Genomic DNA, 14,727 nt, shown 5'->3' on the forward strand with positions numbered 1-14,727 from the left:
TAGTGTCTGCGTGTAGCTTTGTGGGTGCAATGTTGCCACTGGCAAGGGTTGCCATCGTATCATCGGGAAAAGAATATCTCTGTACCAGAGAAGGAAAGAACGACTTGTTAATGGCTTGTATTGCGTGCAGTATTATTATGCAACTGGAAACAAAAACAACAACGTTGACTTTTTGTGACCCGAGGAAGACTCAGATTTCCCAGGGCAGCTACCCTGAACAGGACGACGATCCTGGGAAAAAGTGGGACAGGTGGCCCAACCGGCTTGCCTGCGTGAGGCCGTGGACAAAGTATCGTGTTGTGTGATGCATAGGCTAACCTGAGAACTTACGCAGTCGGATTATGATTGAGCACCCCCTTTACACGTGGCCGTTATTACCATCGGCCAGCCGGCATGCGCACACACCCGAGACCACAATGGGCCAAAGGGCGTGCGGATCAATCGCTGAGCGCGGCAATTGCCGCCGGTTACTTAACGCTCAATCGCAACGCTTTTGACAGCCGTCGCCTCGAGCCCACACCCGCATCTCAGAAAGCCAGAGGCCTTTCAAACCTCCCAAACTTCTCGTAGGTTTCCGAAACTTTTTAGAGTCCTCTAAGATGACAAGGGCATGGCCACCGCAGTAATTCAGGTGATTTTACACGGATTTTGGAGGTTGCTGCCATTGACCTGCGTTCCTGGGATGTGTGCTCAATTACTAGCGTAGCCCTTTTCCGACTGTAACACTTGATGCAGGCGTGGTCGGTTGGCGGGCAGCGGGTGGTTCATAAGTATTTCTGCGGACCCACCGTGCCAGGGATGTCGGTGGTGGGGGTTGTTTTACAATTCGGAGTTGAGATTGGATTCCGTTTTCATTTCTTCGTCTAGTTTTTACTCGACCCTGTAATGATACCCCCCTTCCTTCCCCTCCACTTCCCACAATTCAATGAATTGTGATGATTAGAGGTCATAATTCAGGGTGAATATAGGGGCCTGTAACATTAACCGGAGTGGCCTAAACATTCAAGCTACATGAATAAAAAATAATAGAATCTTACATACATGGTTCATTTCAGCACGTTGGAATAAATGTCCATCAATTTTGATGAATCGGTTGGATCGTTGTACCCCTATGTTGTACTCTCTCGTTTGTATTGTTTCTCATTTGTTCAGTCTAATTTGTACAGGTTTCATTCCATTAATGCCAGTGTAAATATTTGCTTAAATAAGTAAATTATCAATGTTCATGCATAAATCAATGTATATATTGTGAGTGGAGGTATAGGTCAATCAATGTTATATTCTTAAGCCTTCTGATATGTGCATCAAATCGCTGATGAAAGAACACATCTTCATGGTTTGTATACATTGTGTTTAACAGGTTCATATGATCCCTGCAGCCACAAGTGGCAGCTATATATAAAAAAAAAAACGAGTTTTTAAAATGAATTTTAACGCCGACCCTTGACAAATCACGGAATCTCCAGGATGGGCGAGTCGAGATACACCTCCGGTCGTGGCCGTACGAACCTGTACTCATTCGACGAATCGACGCGTCGCGTGGCATGGCCAGTGGTCACGGTGCAGCGATGTGAACACGCGTGTCCGCATGCGCGTGTCCGCGTGCAGGAGCGCAAGCTGTGCGCGCACCCCTGGGTGGAGATCTACTGGGACGATGTCATCCACTACTTCTGCCCGCTGGCCAAGCAGGTGCAGTTCTACGTGCCCGAGATGGAGGAGGCAGCGCGGCAGCAGCGCGAGGAGGCGCCGCGCGCATCCGACGAGGCCACGGGTACGCGGCGGCGGTGCGAGTGTAAAAGGCGGCGCGTGCGCTCCGTTTGTGTGGCCTGATTTTTTTTTTTATCTATCTTCGGCCCACAAATTATTCCATGAGACGAAGAATCGTATCAGACCTCCCGCGGTGTAGTGCAGCTACCTCTTGAGATGACGAGAAGCGACCTCTGGTCCACACAGTAGGGGGGCAGCACTTTTGCCACCCACTCTGCCAATGAGAGTCATGTGCATCGCACTACAGACAAACCAATAAAGGATTTGATTGTAAATTTTGTCAAGAATGTACACAAATATCGGCAGTGGCATTGAAAATCGGTGTACTTAGTTGAATATAGATTGGCTTGGGGTTTTATGATTATCACGTCCTTGGATGGATAGTCGAACAGACGGATGGACTGAAGTAATATTCCCCGACGGTAGCGATAAATAACCAACCGGCGTCCTTGACAATGGGTGCAGCCTTGGCATACGGTGGTCACTTGGCTGACCCCAAATGAACGATGGTTATGGGGCCGAGTTGACCCTGGCGGGGACTTCAACTCGTGAACTCGCGGTTAGCAGCCCTGCCGAGCACCGCGGAGCGGCAAGGCGAAGCGGACAGTGATTCATGCCGTGGCAGCGCTGCTCATTTTCCCCGGCTATTGTTGGTCAAGAACGTGGCTCGGTTACTCTCGCTTCCCTGAGACATCAGGCTTTGCTTTTCAGTGCACTTGGCAAAATAACAAGTGATTTACAACAGCTCCGAGGTCAAAAAAGACGAACTTAGAAAACATTATTTTTTTAACAGCCGAGTCTAGCCTTTCTCAGTGGCCTGAGAAATAGTTTTCATGCTGCGTTTGTCGTGTTTTGCGGCTGGCTCCGTGTTGTAATGCTTAGAACACCGGAGCTGCAATGCATCGGATGGACTCTTCGCGTAATGGCTTTCCGCGCCGCGTGCGGAGTATTTTACAAATGCGTTTCGCTGTCTGCCGCCGCGCCGTCGGGTCGGGACCGTAACTCGCGCGGCCCCCTCGTGGTTAATTTTGCGGAAAATTAAAGGGGGTGGTGGGGGGGAGGAAATGGGGGGGGGGTGTTGGCACCGTACAACCTGTGACAATGTTTCATCTCCGGACTTTTGCGCTCCCGGTGGCATCGATTCGCAGTGCGAGTGGCGAGTTCCACATCGGTGCTTCCCAGCGCCACGGGGGGAGGGGGTCTCCAGCCGGAGAATAAGCGCCAGACGCCCAGACGGGATGACTACGGCGCGGGAGTATAGCTGCTGCGTTCACGCTTGTGTCGTGATTTTTGTCGAGCACCGAGAGCTCCCTGTGAGTTTTCTGGGCCCAAGAGCCTTTCGTTGAATACACGTTGAGATGTTACGTTGTCTTGGACGGGTAGCATGCACGGTGCCGCAGCTCTTGGCACACTGCGCCGCAAACTGGAGTTTAATTGCCAGCCACGGCTAACATCAGTTGGCGAAAGTGATATCTGCACCGGTGATGTCCTTTCTCCGTCACCAACCTCACACTGACCAGTGTGGTCAAGTGTGGTTGAACCAACCCCCACTACTGGCATCGCATGCGGTAACTGTTATCTAAATAAATTGCACTTATTCAAATAAGAGGAGCGGGGTCACCGCAGTTAACGCGCTGTGTTATACGTGGCCTGGGTTCGATTCCCAGGCCATCGTTGGTGAGTGGTATCTGAACTGGTGCTGCCCCAAACACTTCCCCCACAACCCACCTTGACCATCGTGGTGAAGTATGGCCAAACGACCTCCGTGACAACGCAGCGTGGGGGGGGGGGGGGTCTTCATCCAGAAGTGGATTGACAAAGGGCTTTAAATAATTCAAACGTAGAAGTGAGTTCTAAGTTCAGGAATTGTCCGGCGGCGTTTTTATTCTGTGAGCGTTACGTTAAAAAAAAAAGAGAATGGCTAAGAGTGATCAATTGAAATTCAGCCTGCGAATCTTCTCCGTCAGTGGCAAAGGGGACGTGAAAGATTGCCGTCTTGATTCATGTAATGGTCTGGGCTCCAGCCAGATCATTAATCACAGCGTTGACAAAAGGCCCCACTTAATGTTCATAAATACATCAGCACACGGTTCATACGCCTACTTATTGGAATACGCCAGTGAAAAATAGCATTTAATTCCTGAGTGACACCGGTAGCCTTCTAATGGCAATTAGCTTAGGTGGTAGCTTGACTGCAGAGGTTTTTTTCCCAAGTAGTTTACAATTGCGTTATAAGCTTCCTGCCTCTTAAATTGTATTGTTTATTTACGAGTCAATTACTTTGTGCCCAACACCTTCACACTACCGGCTGCAGATTATTACATCCTCAACAAAATAAATATTGCCTCGCATATGTCACACTGTACTTCCACAGATGTTGCACGGACTTATAGCAAAGGCTCATATTTTTCTTTGAGCTTTAAGTATTACGATATATTTCATGCTCTCAGGGCCATCTGTAGAGGGTGTGCAGGGCTCGGGGTACATCACGCCGTGTAGGCCCCCCCTCCCGACGCCTTCACACCCCCCCCCCCCGAAGTGAGGGGCCCGGGGCAGTTGCCCTGATTGGCCATGTACCCTGGGGAACGGCTCAGGTCACGCGAATGCCAAATCTTCAAAAAGTGGCTTCCCACTCACACAAGTGTGCGTTTGAAACTGCTTGTTTTATAGCTTTTAGCAAGTGGTGGAAATTCCATATTCTTATGGCAGGGGGAAAATATATCAAACAAGCAATCACTGTGGACTTTCAACCGAGTGGTTTTCTTTATTGACAGCCAAAAGGATGAAGCGCTAAGTTGATCCTTTGCCACGATTTGAACTTAAACCCCATCCGATTATGAGCAGCACACTAACCATTGCACCACTAAATGACAGAGTAATGCATTCATGTAATTGTGTGATCCACTGCGTACCATCATAACTCACCAGAAGGATTCATCATCATCATGATTTATTAATTATTCTGTGCCTCCCATGCAGTGCGTAAAATTAAAACCCTCATTGGCCTTTAGGAGCCACTGTCTGATTGTTTAATGTCATATATTTATCTTGTAACATTGCGACCTCGGCACGACAAACTCAAACCAAAGAAAGTGAAGAAAGTTAATTTGTGATTTTTCAATGATTGGTGATGCCCGGCTTTGTGACAATGCGAGATAGCTATTTTAAGATTAAGAAAATCTAGTTGCCTGAAATTATCTCTGCAACTTTAGGAGCCCTATTTCGACAAACTCAATTTTGTGGATCAAAATTAAGTTTGCCATGGACATATTTAAAACCAGAAATTGCCTCTTCGACCGAATTGGGGCCACATTACACGTAACACGATCACAGCACGCATCACGCTGTCCATTTTATAATTTAATACACACGTTCTATTTTAAAGGCACTCACGGGGAAGGTCTTCACTGGTTGACTCGCACGCCCCCTCTCTCTCCATTCTACATTGCACAGCTGTCCGAACTTTCCCGCTCAAGGGGGTTTGCATGCAGAAGGGTGCTGGTGCAGGCCATACTTGATCCTACTGGGCCAAACGGCCGCTCCCTAAACGCTTCCAGTAAATGCATCGCGGCGCTCGCTAGTTACTTCGGAGCCTCACTCTGCTACTCTGCTCACGACTACGGAAACACCGATATCTATTTCGGGAAGGGGACCTTGTTAAACAGTCTGAGCCCTATGCGTAGCATGGGCGTGAGAGACAAAATGTGCTTCTGCTGCGACTGCGTACGGTTTCTCTGCCGCGCCGTACAGTTCTCCGATGTCCTCTCTCGGGTGCTTACCGCGTGTTGTCCGGGTACGATGTCCAAAGTTTTGCTTCGTGTGCCCGGGGCTACCTTCAGAAAGCGTCGGACATCACGCCGAAAACAGAATGTGGTACAACTAGAACACGCATTGAAGAGTAATGAGCTTAACAAATGTTTTACTTTTTACGGTCAAAAAATCCGAGTTCTTGGTGCTGAATTATTATAATTTTGACCAACTGCAGGACGATTTGCACCTCGGGCGATTCATTTATGGACATTGCGCACATTTGATTAATTATCAATTTAAATAGCGAGCAAAGGAATTGTATGTATCGCAGGCCATATACTGGTTTGGCCAGAATATTGAAGACGCCCCATTCCATCCATCATTGCATGTTCTGTGATGGTAGGAACACATCCGTGATGGATTTGGAGGGGGAAAATGAGAAATTAAATTTTGACATATTGGTGACAGTCACTCAACAATAGCTCAGCATAATGGGAAGCCTATGAACATGGCTAAAGGGTCCAGTAGCAGTCACATTGTTTTACCCTCATATTTTACTCGGAAGCATTGTTGTCAGTTCATAAGAGTCTGTAGCCAGCGGCATGTCCACATGTTAAACGGCGAGCACCAAAAATCGTGTCGGGGAAAAGCAGACGTGACCCACGGAAATAACTCGAGCCTTCTGACTTTCTCCACAATTCCAAATAATGACCACTGCTCAAGTCACACATCTAGAAATGAACCAGATAATAACCCAATGAATGTGCCACTTGTGACAGTAAAACCGACAGATGTTATCATTTCCTGAGCCTATGACCAAATCAGCTGCAATGTTCCCGACCTCATTAGGGTCCTGGAAAGCCCTTGGATGGGCGATCAGCAGTCACAGCGGGTGTCATGGGCTGCTGTGATGCTGTGCCGTGGATAGCACAGGGCAGTACAGCAACATCCATCATGACACTGCATCGTTTTAATTCTGACGTCTGTGCCTCCCGCTCTCAGCAGCCTGCACTGACCAATGTGGTAGAGTATAGGGTAATAACTCCCATGACCCCCCACTCAGCAGTGTATTGACAAAGGGTCTGTACATGTACATATCTCCATGGTTTTTGCTCTTACAATGAAATAACAGTTGATGTTGACCCTACGGGGGCCTGCATCGGATGATTATTGTGAAACAGCGGTGATTGGAATAGGACAAATATTAGACGTACGCTGGATACATTTCCTTTAGATTTAATCTGAAGCTTATAAGACCATTAGGTTTCTCTTTCATAGCACAGTCGCTGCTCTTTACAACTCCTTGCTCAGCCGTGTGACAATGTTTTGCCTTCCAAGCAATTTCAGTGCATCATTGCGGAACGATTGATGACTCTCAAATTTCGTTCCGCGTCGGGGAGAGCGGCGACGGCACAGTGGTTAGCGCACCGCACCGAACCTGGTGTCCCTGAGTTGTGATTCCCCGCCACGGATAGCGTGAGATGGGCGAGTAACATCTAAACAAGTCCTGAGCCCCCCCCCCCCCCCCCCACCTCCTTTACAAACCTGCGCCTATTGCAGCATTAATATAGGCCGAATGTAACGGCATTCTACATTTTAAAAGTAGGTTAATTGTTGAAGCAGTATTCTAATGCACTATTGGGGGTGACCGGGTGGCTTGGCAAAGGGGGGGGGGTGTGGATAATCCCATGTGACAACAGTGACCTGGCACCACCCGCCCCATACTTGGACATCTGTGAAAAAATAAAGCTTCATAGCTCATCGCATTCCTCCGGTCTAAATAAAGATTCTGATTCTAATATTCTGGATTTTGAGTCCAGGCAGCCATCCGTTATTAAACTGTGGGGATCTCTCCCAAGTGTAGCACCTTGATGGTCTCAGCCCCAGTCACCAAATCGTAAAAAAGAAAAATCTAATTCAGCATATTCCGTTTGTGGAAATTAAACCTTTTAACGAAAAAATGTGTTGTATTGACATGTGATTAACATGCCTTGCGGGGAATAAAAAAACAAAGTGTGTGAAATCAAGGCTCGAATTCTATGCCGGCGGAACACGTGATGTGCATATTTTTAAAGAGCACATCTTGAAAGCAGACTAGAACAAGGTATATATATATATTCCTTTGTCGGCGAATCACACCGAGGTGTAAAAGGAAATTCCACTCCTGCCAAGAGCTGGAATTATTCCACTGTGAAGTGGCAGATCTGAAAAATGTCAAAAAAGGTATAGTGTGAAAGACAACCTTTGTATGTTTTTTTTGCCTCTTCGCCAATTTTATTCCAATTTGCGCAACCAGCATCAGCTCTTGAGATGAAGACACTTCCACTCAGAACTCTGTAGCTCGCAGTGCATCACCCCGTGTCAATGAACGACCCTGGACGATGACATCAGAGAACTACTCCTGAGATCTACAGCTGATAACCCAGTTTAATCACAGGTGGCTGCCTGGCTTTGAACACCAGAATATCAGTGGTGCTGGGCTACACGCTCTAACCTCTGAGCCACCCAGCTACTATAGTGGCTATTTATACACATGTCACTATAACTACGCACCTTCTGAGCAATAACCACATTGCAGTATCACGCGATATTCTCAACACGCAACATGTAAGCATATCCCCGAATTAGGGAACCATAATACCCTCCTTCTGATCAGTAATGGGAGTGAAATTTTACCTTAAGGAGAATCCATGCATTAGCCCGATGTTCGGTCAATACTATGGGCCCTTAATGAGAAAGGAATCACCTGAAAGCGCCGCTCATTCGTCGGCCGAACGATCAATAAATATTGGCCACTGGGAGAGACCATGCTGGAAAATCCAACCCAAATCCTCTGCACCCACTGGGAATTTCATCATCTTTCTCTCCAGGGGAAGAGCAGGAAATGCCCTCAGCTTTCACATCCAGTTGTCTTGTTTTGTCAAGGCCGTGCAGTGGACATTTTGTTTAAGGTTGGAAAGAGTCGCCCTGAAATTCACAGTGCCAGTGTTTTGTAATGTTCACAGATAGATGGCCTATATGTATAAGCAGGTAAGACCCCGTTGAGAAGTTGACGGGCCTGAGCAGGACACGTCCTTTGAGGGGACGATGGCCTGTACCGGTCGAGGTTAACAACGGAGTGAGAGCCAAAGGAGGGAACCGATCAGAGTGGACTTAAACGGCGGAGATGGAGCGATGAAATCGGCTTGTGGTGTGCAGCTGCTCAGAGGACTGTTACATCGCAGGATCATGAGAGGTGGCAGCAGCCTTGGGGAAGGACTTCATCCAGCAGTGGATATGCCTTGGCTGATGATCATCATGATGATGAGGATTTACACCTGAATGCAAAGAATATCTTTGAAAGTACTTACATTCATCATTTGCCAGTAGTGAATCCAGCAGCACGTTAACAAACCAACCGTTACGATAATGATTAAATTATTTCTTGAGAACAAGAAACAATATCGCCGAGGCAGGGAGAGGAATTATGCGGACGACGCTATAGTACGGCTTAGCGCAGTCTCTGGATCTTTCACTTTCTACCCTGGCATTCACATAAAGCTTGGATAATGTCACCAAACAACTGAGCAATGCTCGCATTCCAGGCTTTAGCAGGCAGAGTATTTTTAACAACAGAGCAGAGTTAATGTTGTCAAGTCCCAAGGGTCTTCAGGGTGCTTAGATCTCTTTGGCTCGTGGTCATTCTTGATCTTTTATCAATTTGATGGCGACTATAAACAAGTAAAAAATATATAAACAAGAAAGGAAACATAAAATATGTTGTTGTGTCCTATGAATAGCCCGCCCCTGCCAGAGTAACTAGGAATTTCCACCACTGTCTCAGCGCTGTAAGCAGCAGATGACTGCCTGTCTCAGCGCTCATTTGAGTCGAAAATCACGGATTTTTTTTTTGTCAACATTCACAGACATAACGAGTTTATCCTGCAGGCGCTGCATTGCATGTTAGAGCGACATTAACTTAAATGGCCAATGCAACCTTCGGTTATCCCAGTGGCGTTGTTTTAATCCCACACACTCACCCCCCACGCAGCCTGTGTGGCCGAAGAGGTGCGAATATTTCGAACTGCTTCAGTTGACAATTTACACACACACACAGAGCCCTTCAGGATCATCACAACACATGCATCTCACGCATGCTGTGGCCTGTCCAGCCGACATGACTGTGTACGTTCAGCCCGGTGATGATTACCATTCCCTTCAGTTCTAAATAAAGCTGTAAATATCTAAGCGCGTGATTAATATATGTTTACCGAGACAAAGCCTCCACGTATAGCCTTAACAGACTGTTGGGGCAAATGTGCTGGCTAGCTTCTATGAAGGCCGGCACACGCGGGGGTGGGTGGCCAACACCATGCCCGAATATATGTTTAAAATATGTATCAAATATATAGACACAATAAGGTACCTTCAGGAGCAAAACAATAAACTGAGCATTCTATGCATGGAAAGATGACATCACAAATCTCGGCCATGTTCAGCACACAGCCTTATTGATAGCCCAACAGCTATTTCAGCCGGAACTATACACACCGCTGAATCTACAAAGAGGTGCTTGCAGGACCAAAACAAAAACACGAATCTCTCTGCGTCCTGTGCACGACGAGAGGACATTTCGCCATTTCTGTGCACATGTGCACATGCATGACGACAATGATGATGATAGCCACCACCTTGCTTCAGTTGGCTTTTTTACTTGATGGATACCTGCCCCGCAGTCCATCATAGGGCCCGGCGAGAGAAGCCAACGGCTGTAATCACGGGCGACGCTCTGCGGCTGGGAGGGATTTTTCGCGAGCGTTCCATCCCTCCCCACCCCCCACCACCCACCACCTTCTCGCGTTCCGTGGTGCGCCTCCCGTTATGAAATGAAAACCCGCGGGTGGTGAGAGAATAATGTTGCCATACCTGTTGTCGACTTTCAAAAGCAATGATATGCACTCGCTCGCCGTCCTCGCCGTTCGTGACGAGCGGACGGCCGGAATCCGTGGGACGGCGCCGGCGGGCGAAGAGTCGTCTCGTGCGGGCGCCAAAACGACGCACGTGAAATATGTCGGCCGCTCGAAAGGCAATTGGATCGCAATTAAAATAGGAAACGAAGCAAAGTGGCTCGATCAATGGTGGTATCATCCCTAACCACGCCGCCTCATTACCTAATAAACAAAAACGCTTTCAATAACGTTTCAACTTGCCACAGAAGCAAAGTGCGATTCGTAGCCGATTTTTATGTGTGTGACCGGTGGAATGAGTTGATGACGTTAATTTGCTTTTGATAGAGAGTCCCCATTATGACGGGGAATCTCTAAGCACTCCACTTGCGATGAGCCACTTATTGATGATTGCTGCGTGTATCCCAATTGAGTAGTTTGCGGGCAATTTTTTGTTTGTTCGAATTTGACTTGTGAAGGGGTTTCCCGCCTTTGAGAGGCCACCATTTATGGAGGTGGCCCGAGTAATTGACCACAAAAGCAGTCGTCAACTTTTCTGGCGAATCATCGATTTAACCAACTAAAATCGCTCACAGTTCTAGAATATAACGATTATATGTTACGTGGAAAAAGTCAGTCCTGCCTGTTTCACTTCAGCAAATGCAGGCACTTGCCCTCCCCCTTCATCGAGCAGTAAGCTACAGTGTGTGTGTGTGCGCGCGTTTGTATATGTACGTGCGTGCTCACAATCGGAGCGACAGAGGGCACAGGAGCGACGCTCACAACAACGAGCGGAGCGCCAGGCAGGTGAAATGCACCAAGTTAGCGCAGTAGGGGAGCACAGGTGGTGCATCTGCCAGTCTTCTCAGTCGTCAACCCATGGCACCTGGGTCTGTTCCGTGACATTCGGCTAGTGAGCCTTTGACACTTCAAAGGCCCTTCAAAGGCTCTCCTCAAAGTGCACCTTGCCTGGCACAAGCACTGTGGTGATGTCACCACCATTTAGTGGCGATTGGTAGCTGTTGTGGTTTTGTTGGACTCACAAACATTAGCTTATTTAAAATAAAATATTTCATTTTTAAATTTTGCGTGCGTTTGTTGAGTGCAATTTGGGCTTCGTGCTGCCAGTTTTTTTAAGGACACATCACACAATTACTACGTCCACCACCCCCCCACACCCAGCAATCACACATTCCTGATTTTTTGCTTTAATCGTTGTGCAGAAGGCCGTTCATTCAAAAAACGAACTCCTTTGTGGACATCACCATCGGACCGTCTAAAAATACATCCCGACCATTGCCATCACGGATCACGTTAGCTCCATTTCAGAGGGGTTTTTTTTTTTGCCAAACCCCATCGGGAGAGGGGGGTGCAGGGGGGGGTCCCTGCCTCATGCACTATTAAAAGCCTGACATACTCCTCGGCAGAAGCACAGCCAGCCTTTAACACTTCCACCTACTGTGGGAATTTCCTTTCCTCGCCCTGAGGCTCGTGCCAAATTATTTTGCTGTCATTTCAGCCGTACGGGGGGGGGGGGGGGGGGGGGGCAAACAGCAGCGGTGTTTTTCGAGAAACCCCCGTTTGCAGGTGCCCGTTACGCCCGCTACATTTCTCGTTTCTACCGCCCGCCAGCGAAATCGGAGGCGCAAATTATAGAACGGACGCACGGGGAGACTCGCACACGTGGGCAACCCATCCTGAATTTCGCCGTGAATTTGCTAAGGATTTGCGGCTCTGGGGGGGGGGGGGGGGTTAACAGTGTTCGGTTATCCACGAGGGTTCGGATGTCCGGTTGCAGCCCTTTGTTAAAATATTTATGAAGCAACCTCCTCCCCCCCACACACCATGCCTCGCCACAAGGATTTGCTGGCGGCCACACCGACATAATGGGAGTGGTGTTTGCTTCAATAAATTCTTGTGACGTTTTATATGTGCATTAATTTTTTCTAAAAGTAAACATCTGAAGCAGGAGAAAAACAATGTTTAATTCCACATGTCTGCATGTGCTATGTGTCATTTTACGATGTAACTTTTTTTCCAGACAGCTTCACCAGATTCAGGCGGTTCCCATTTGGTGCGGAATAGTAAATTCCAGCCCTTTGTCAATCCACTGCTGGATGAAGGCCTTCCCTGCCCCGTGGGGGAGATGCATATATTTATATTTTCTAAAATATTTCGGTGAAAAACTCTGAATCACTTTTGAGTAGAAAATGGTGTGGCCAATGCTGACCAAGCTGAGGCCATCAAGCTGGGCTTAATTACCCAAGACTTTAAAACAAATTTAAGCACAGGTGGTTGATGCCCAGGTTAAAAGCCAAGATGTCAGCGACGATGGCTCCGTGCACTGATCTCTGATCCACCCGGCCACTCTCACAACCAATAGAGCTTGTTGCCAACATCAGTCAAGTCAAAGACAAAGATCTTAACAGGCTGTTGGAGCAAGCGCTGTTAGCGAGCACTTACGAAGGCCGGCACAGCAATTGTGGGAGTGAGTGGCCAGCACCACGCCTGGCCGCCTTTGTCTCCCCAGTGCTATTGTTTACACACCACACGAGGTACTGATTCGAGGCTGAGTCGATCTAAGGGAGGGCCAGGACCAGTTCAGATAACTGTCACACTGGTGGTGGCTCTGAGCAGGAATCGAACTCGGGCCGCCGGGTTTGTAGCGCAGCACGCTAACCCCCCGCCACACTACCGCTCCCCACACAAGAACATAGACACATACACACACATTGGCGTGATTTCTTTACAAGCAACTCGTGCTACTTGTATTAATATCCTCACTGCTGGAGAGATATTTGCTGTGCAGTATTGTGTGCATGTGATGCTCATGGTCGACAGAGATAGGGGGGCTTAATGTCCTCGCTGTGCCCATCAATCTTGCATGCTGGATGCACAGGGTTAGTGGCTTTGCGAGATCTCGGCAGGAGACGCCAGGGATAGGGTACCCAGTTCGCAGTAATCAATAACGACACTCCAAACACCCAGCACGTACCGTAATTATCCCACTAACTGTGCACCCTCAAATAAGCGTTAAGTGCACGCAGCTTGATTTTAAACACCCGTTGCTCGCTCGTTTGCTTCCGCAAAACTGCATTCCTTCGCGTTACGACGCAGTAACACTTTTATAACTGACAGTTAAACACGATCAAAATTGCATGAACTCTGGGCTACAGAGCGCAAGGGGTTAGGCAGAATGGTTTTCATAGCGGAATTGAAATCTACTCCCACCAGGCTTCCTCTTGCCAGTTTGAATCAGTTATCATAGCTCTCTCCGTTGTGTGATCGTGTACCGCGTGTTGTCCGGCACGGTGTCCTGCATTTTACTCCGCGTGCTGGGAGCTTGTTCAGGAAGCTGAGCGGTCCCTGCACGTCGAGCGAAAACGTCAGACACCTTTTCGAACAATCCGCAACACAACCCTGACAACGTGTCCGCCACAACCGCACAAACCCTCCACGGCAGTGCCAGCTGCCGTTGTTCCTGCAATATTGTTACAAAGTTAGGCGTCATTCGATGGTACGAATTGATGATCGTAATGCACATCCTACGTGGGTTAAAAACTTAAAAACACTCTGGCTCATAATTACCATGATGCAGAACTTTGCTATTCTCTCCCAGTGGGAAATCATCCTTTGATGCAGATGGGGAATAGTGATTACAACTTGATTGGAAGGAATTAGGCAGCCGCTAAATTGTTTATTAAGGCGCGTGTAAAACTCTTGTGCGGCGCTGTCCCCACAGTGATTCGGTTCGCGGATAACGTCGATGGGATGCGGCAGTCATCGTGCCCACCGGCGGCCACGGATGCTGCCGATTCCGTCAAAAGTGCCGTGCGCCAAAAGCCAAAGAATCGTTGCATTTATCCGGTGAAAACTCCAGAAGTTCAGATAGCCACACAAAGACAATGAGCACGGTTGGCTACGTACGGTGCGACAGAAGTTCGGCGTACATGCATGCGTGCGTACGAGCCACCGTGACCCACAAAAAAGTGAAAGCGACGTGGAAGAAAAATTGACAGCCGCCGCAACAAACCTCGGGGCTGCGTAAAGGGACACGTGCATAGAGGTGGTAACGGGCGCTTAAAAAAAAAGATCTCTCGAGAAAACGGCAGTCGATGGGGAGTGCATAGTGCGCTGTGCCATGAGGGATTTCAACCACATTTAGCTTGGATAACTATACTAGGCTTGAAAAAGTAAGAATTGGTTTTACCCTTTCTGGCAATTAAACAGGTGTTAAGATGTTCAAACACCAGATAGAAACCTTTTGCAAGGAATCAAGTTCGCA

At 48.0% G+C, this 14,727-nt stretch overlaps 1 protein-coding gene across 1 annotated transcript in view; it reads left to right on the forward strand.

Moving 5' to 3' along the window:
* Nucleotides 1-14,727, forward strand: part of TEX264 (testis expressed 264, ER-phagy receptor) — a 165,881-nt gene that overhangs the window by 136,004 nt on the left and 15,150 nt on the right. The window contains 1 exon segment of the mRNA XM_061551905.1: nucleotides 1,609-1,771. Within this exon segment, the coding sequence (XP_061407889.1) occupies nucleotides 1,609-1,771 (163 nt within the window).

The sequence above is a fragment of the Lethenteron reissneri genome, chromosome 15 (assembly GCF_015708825.2).
Source record: "Lethenteron reissneri isolate LAM-NWPU_2019-01 chromosome 15, ASM1570882v1, whole genome shotgun sequence".
NCBI classification, from domain to species: domain Eukaryota; kingdom Metazoa; phylum Chordata; class Hyperoartia; order Petromyzontiformes; family Petromyzontidae; genus Lethenteron; species Lethenteron reissneri.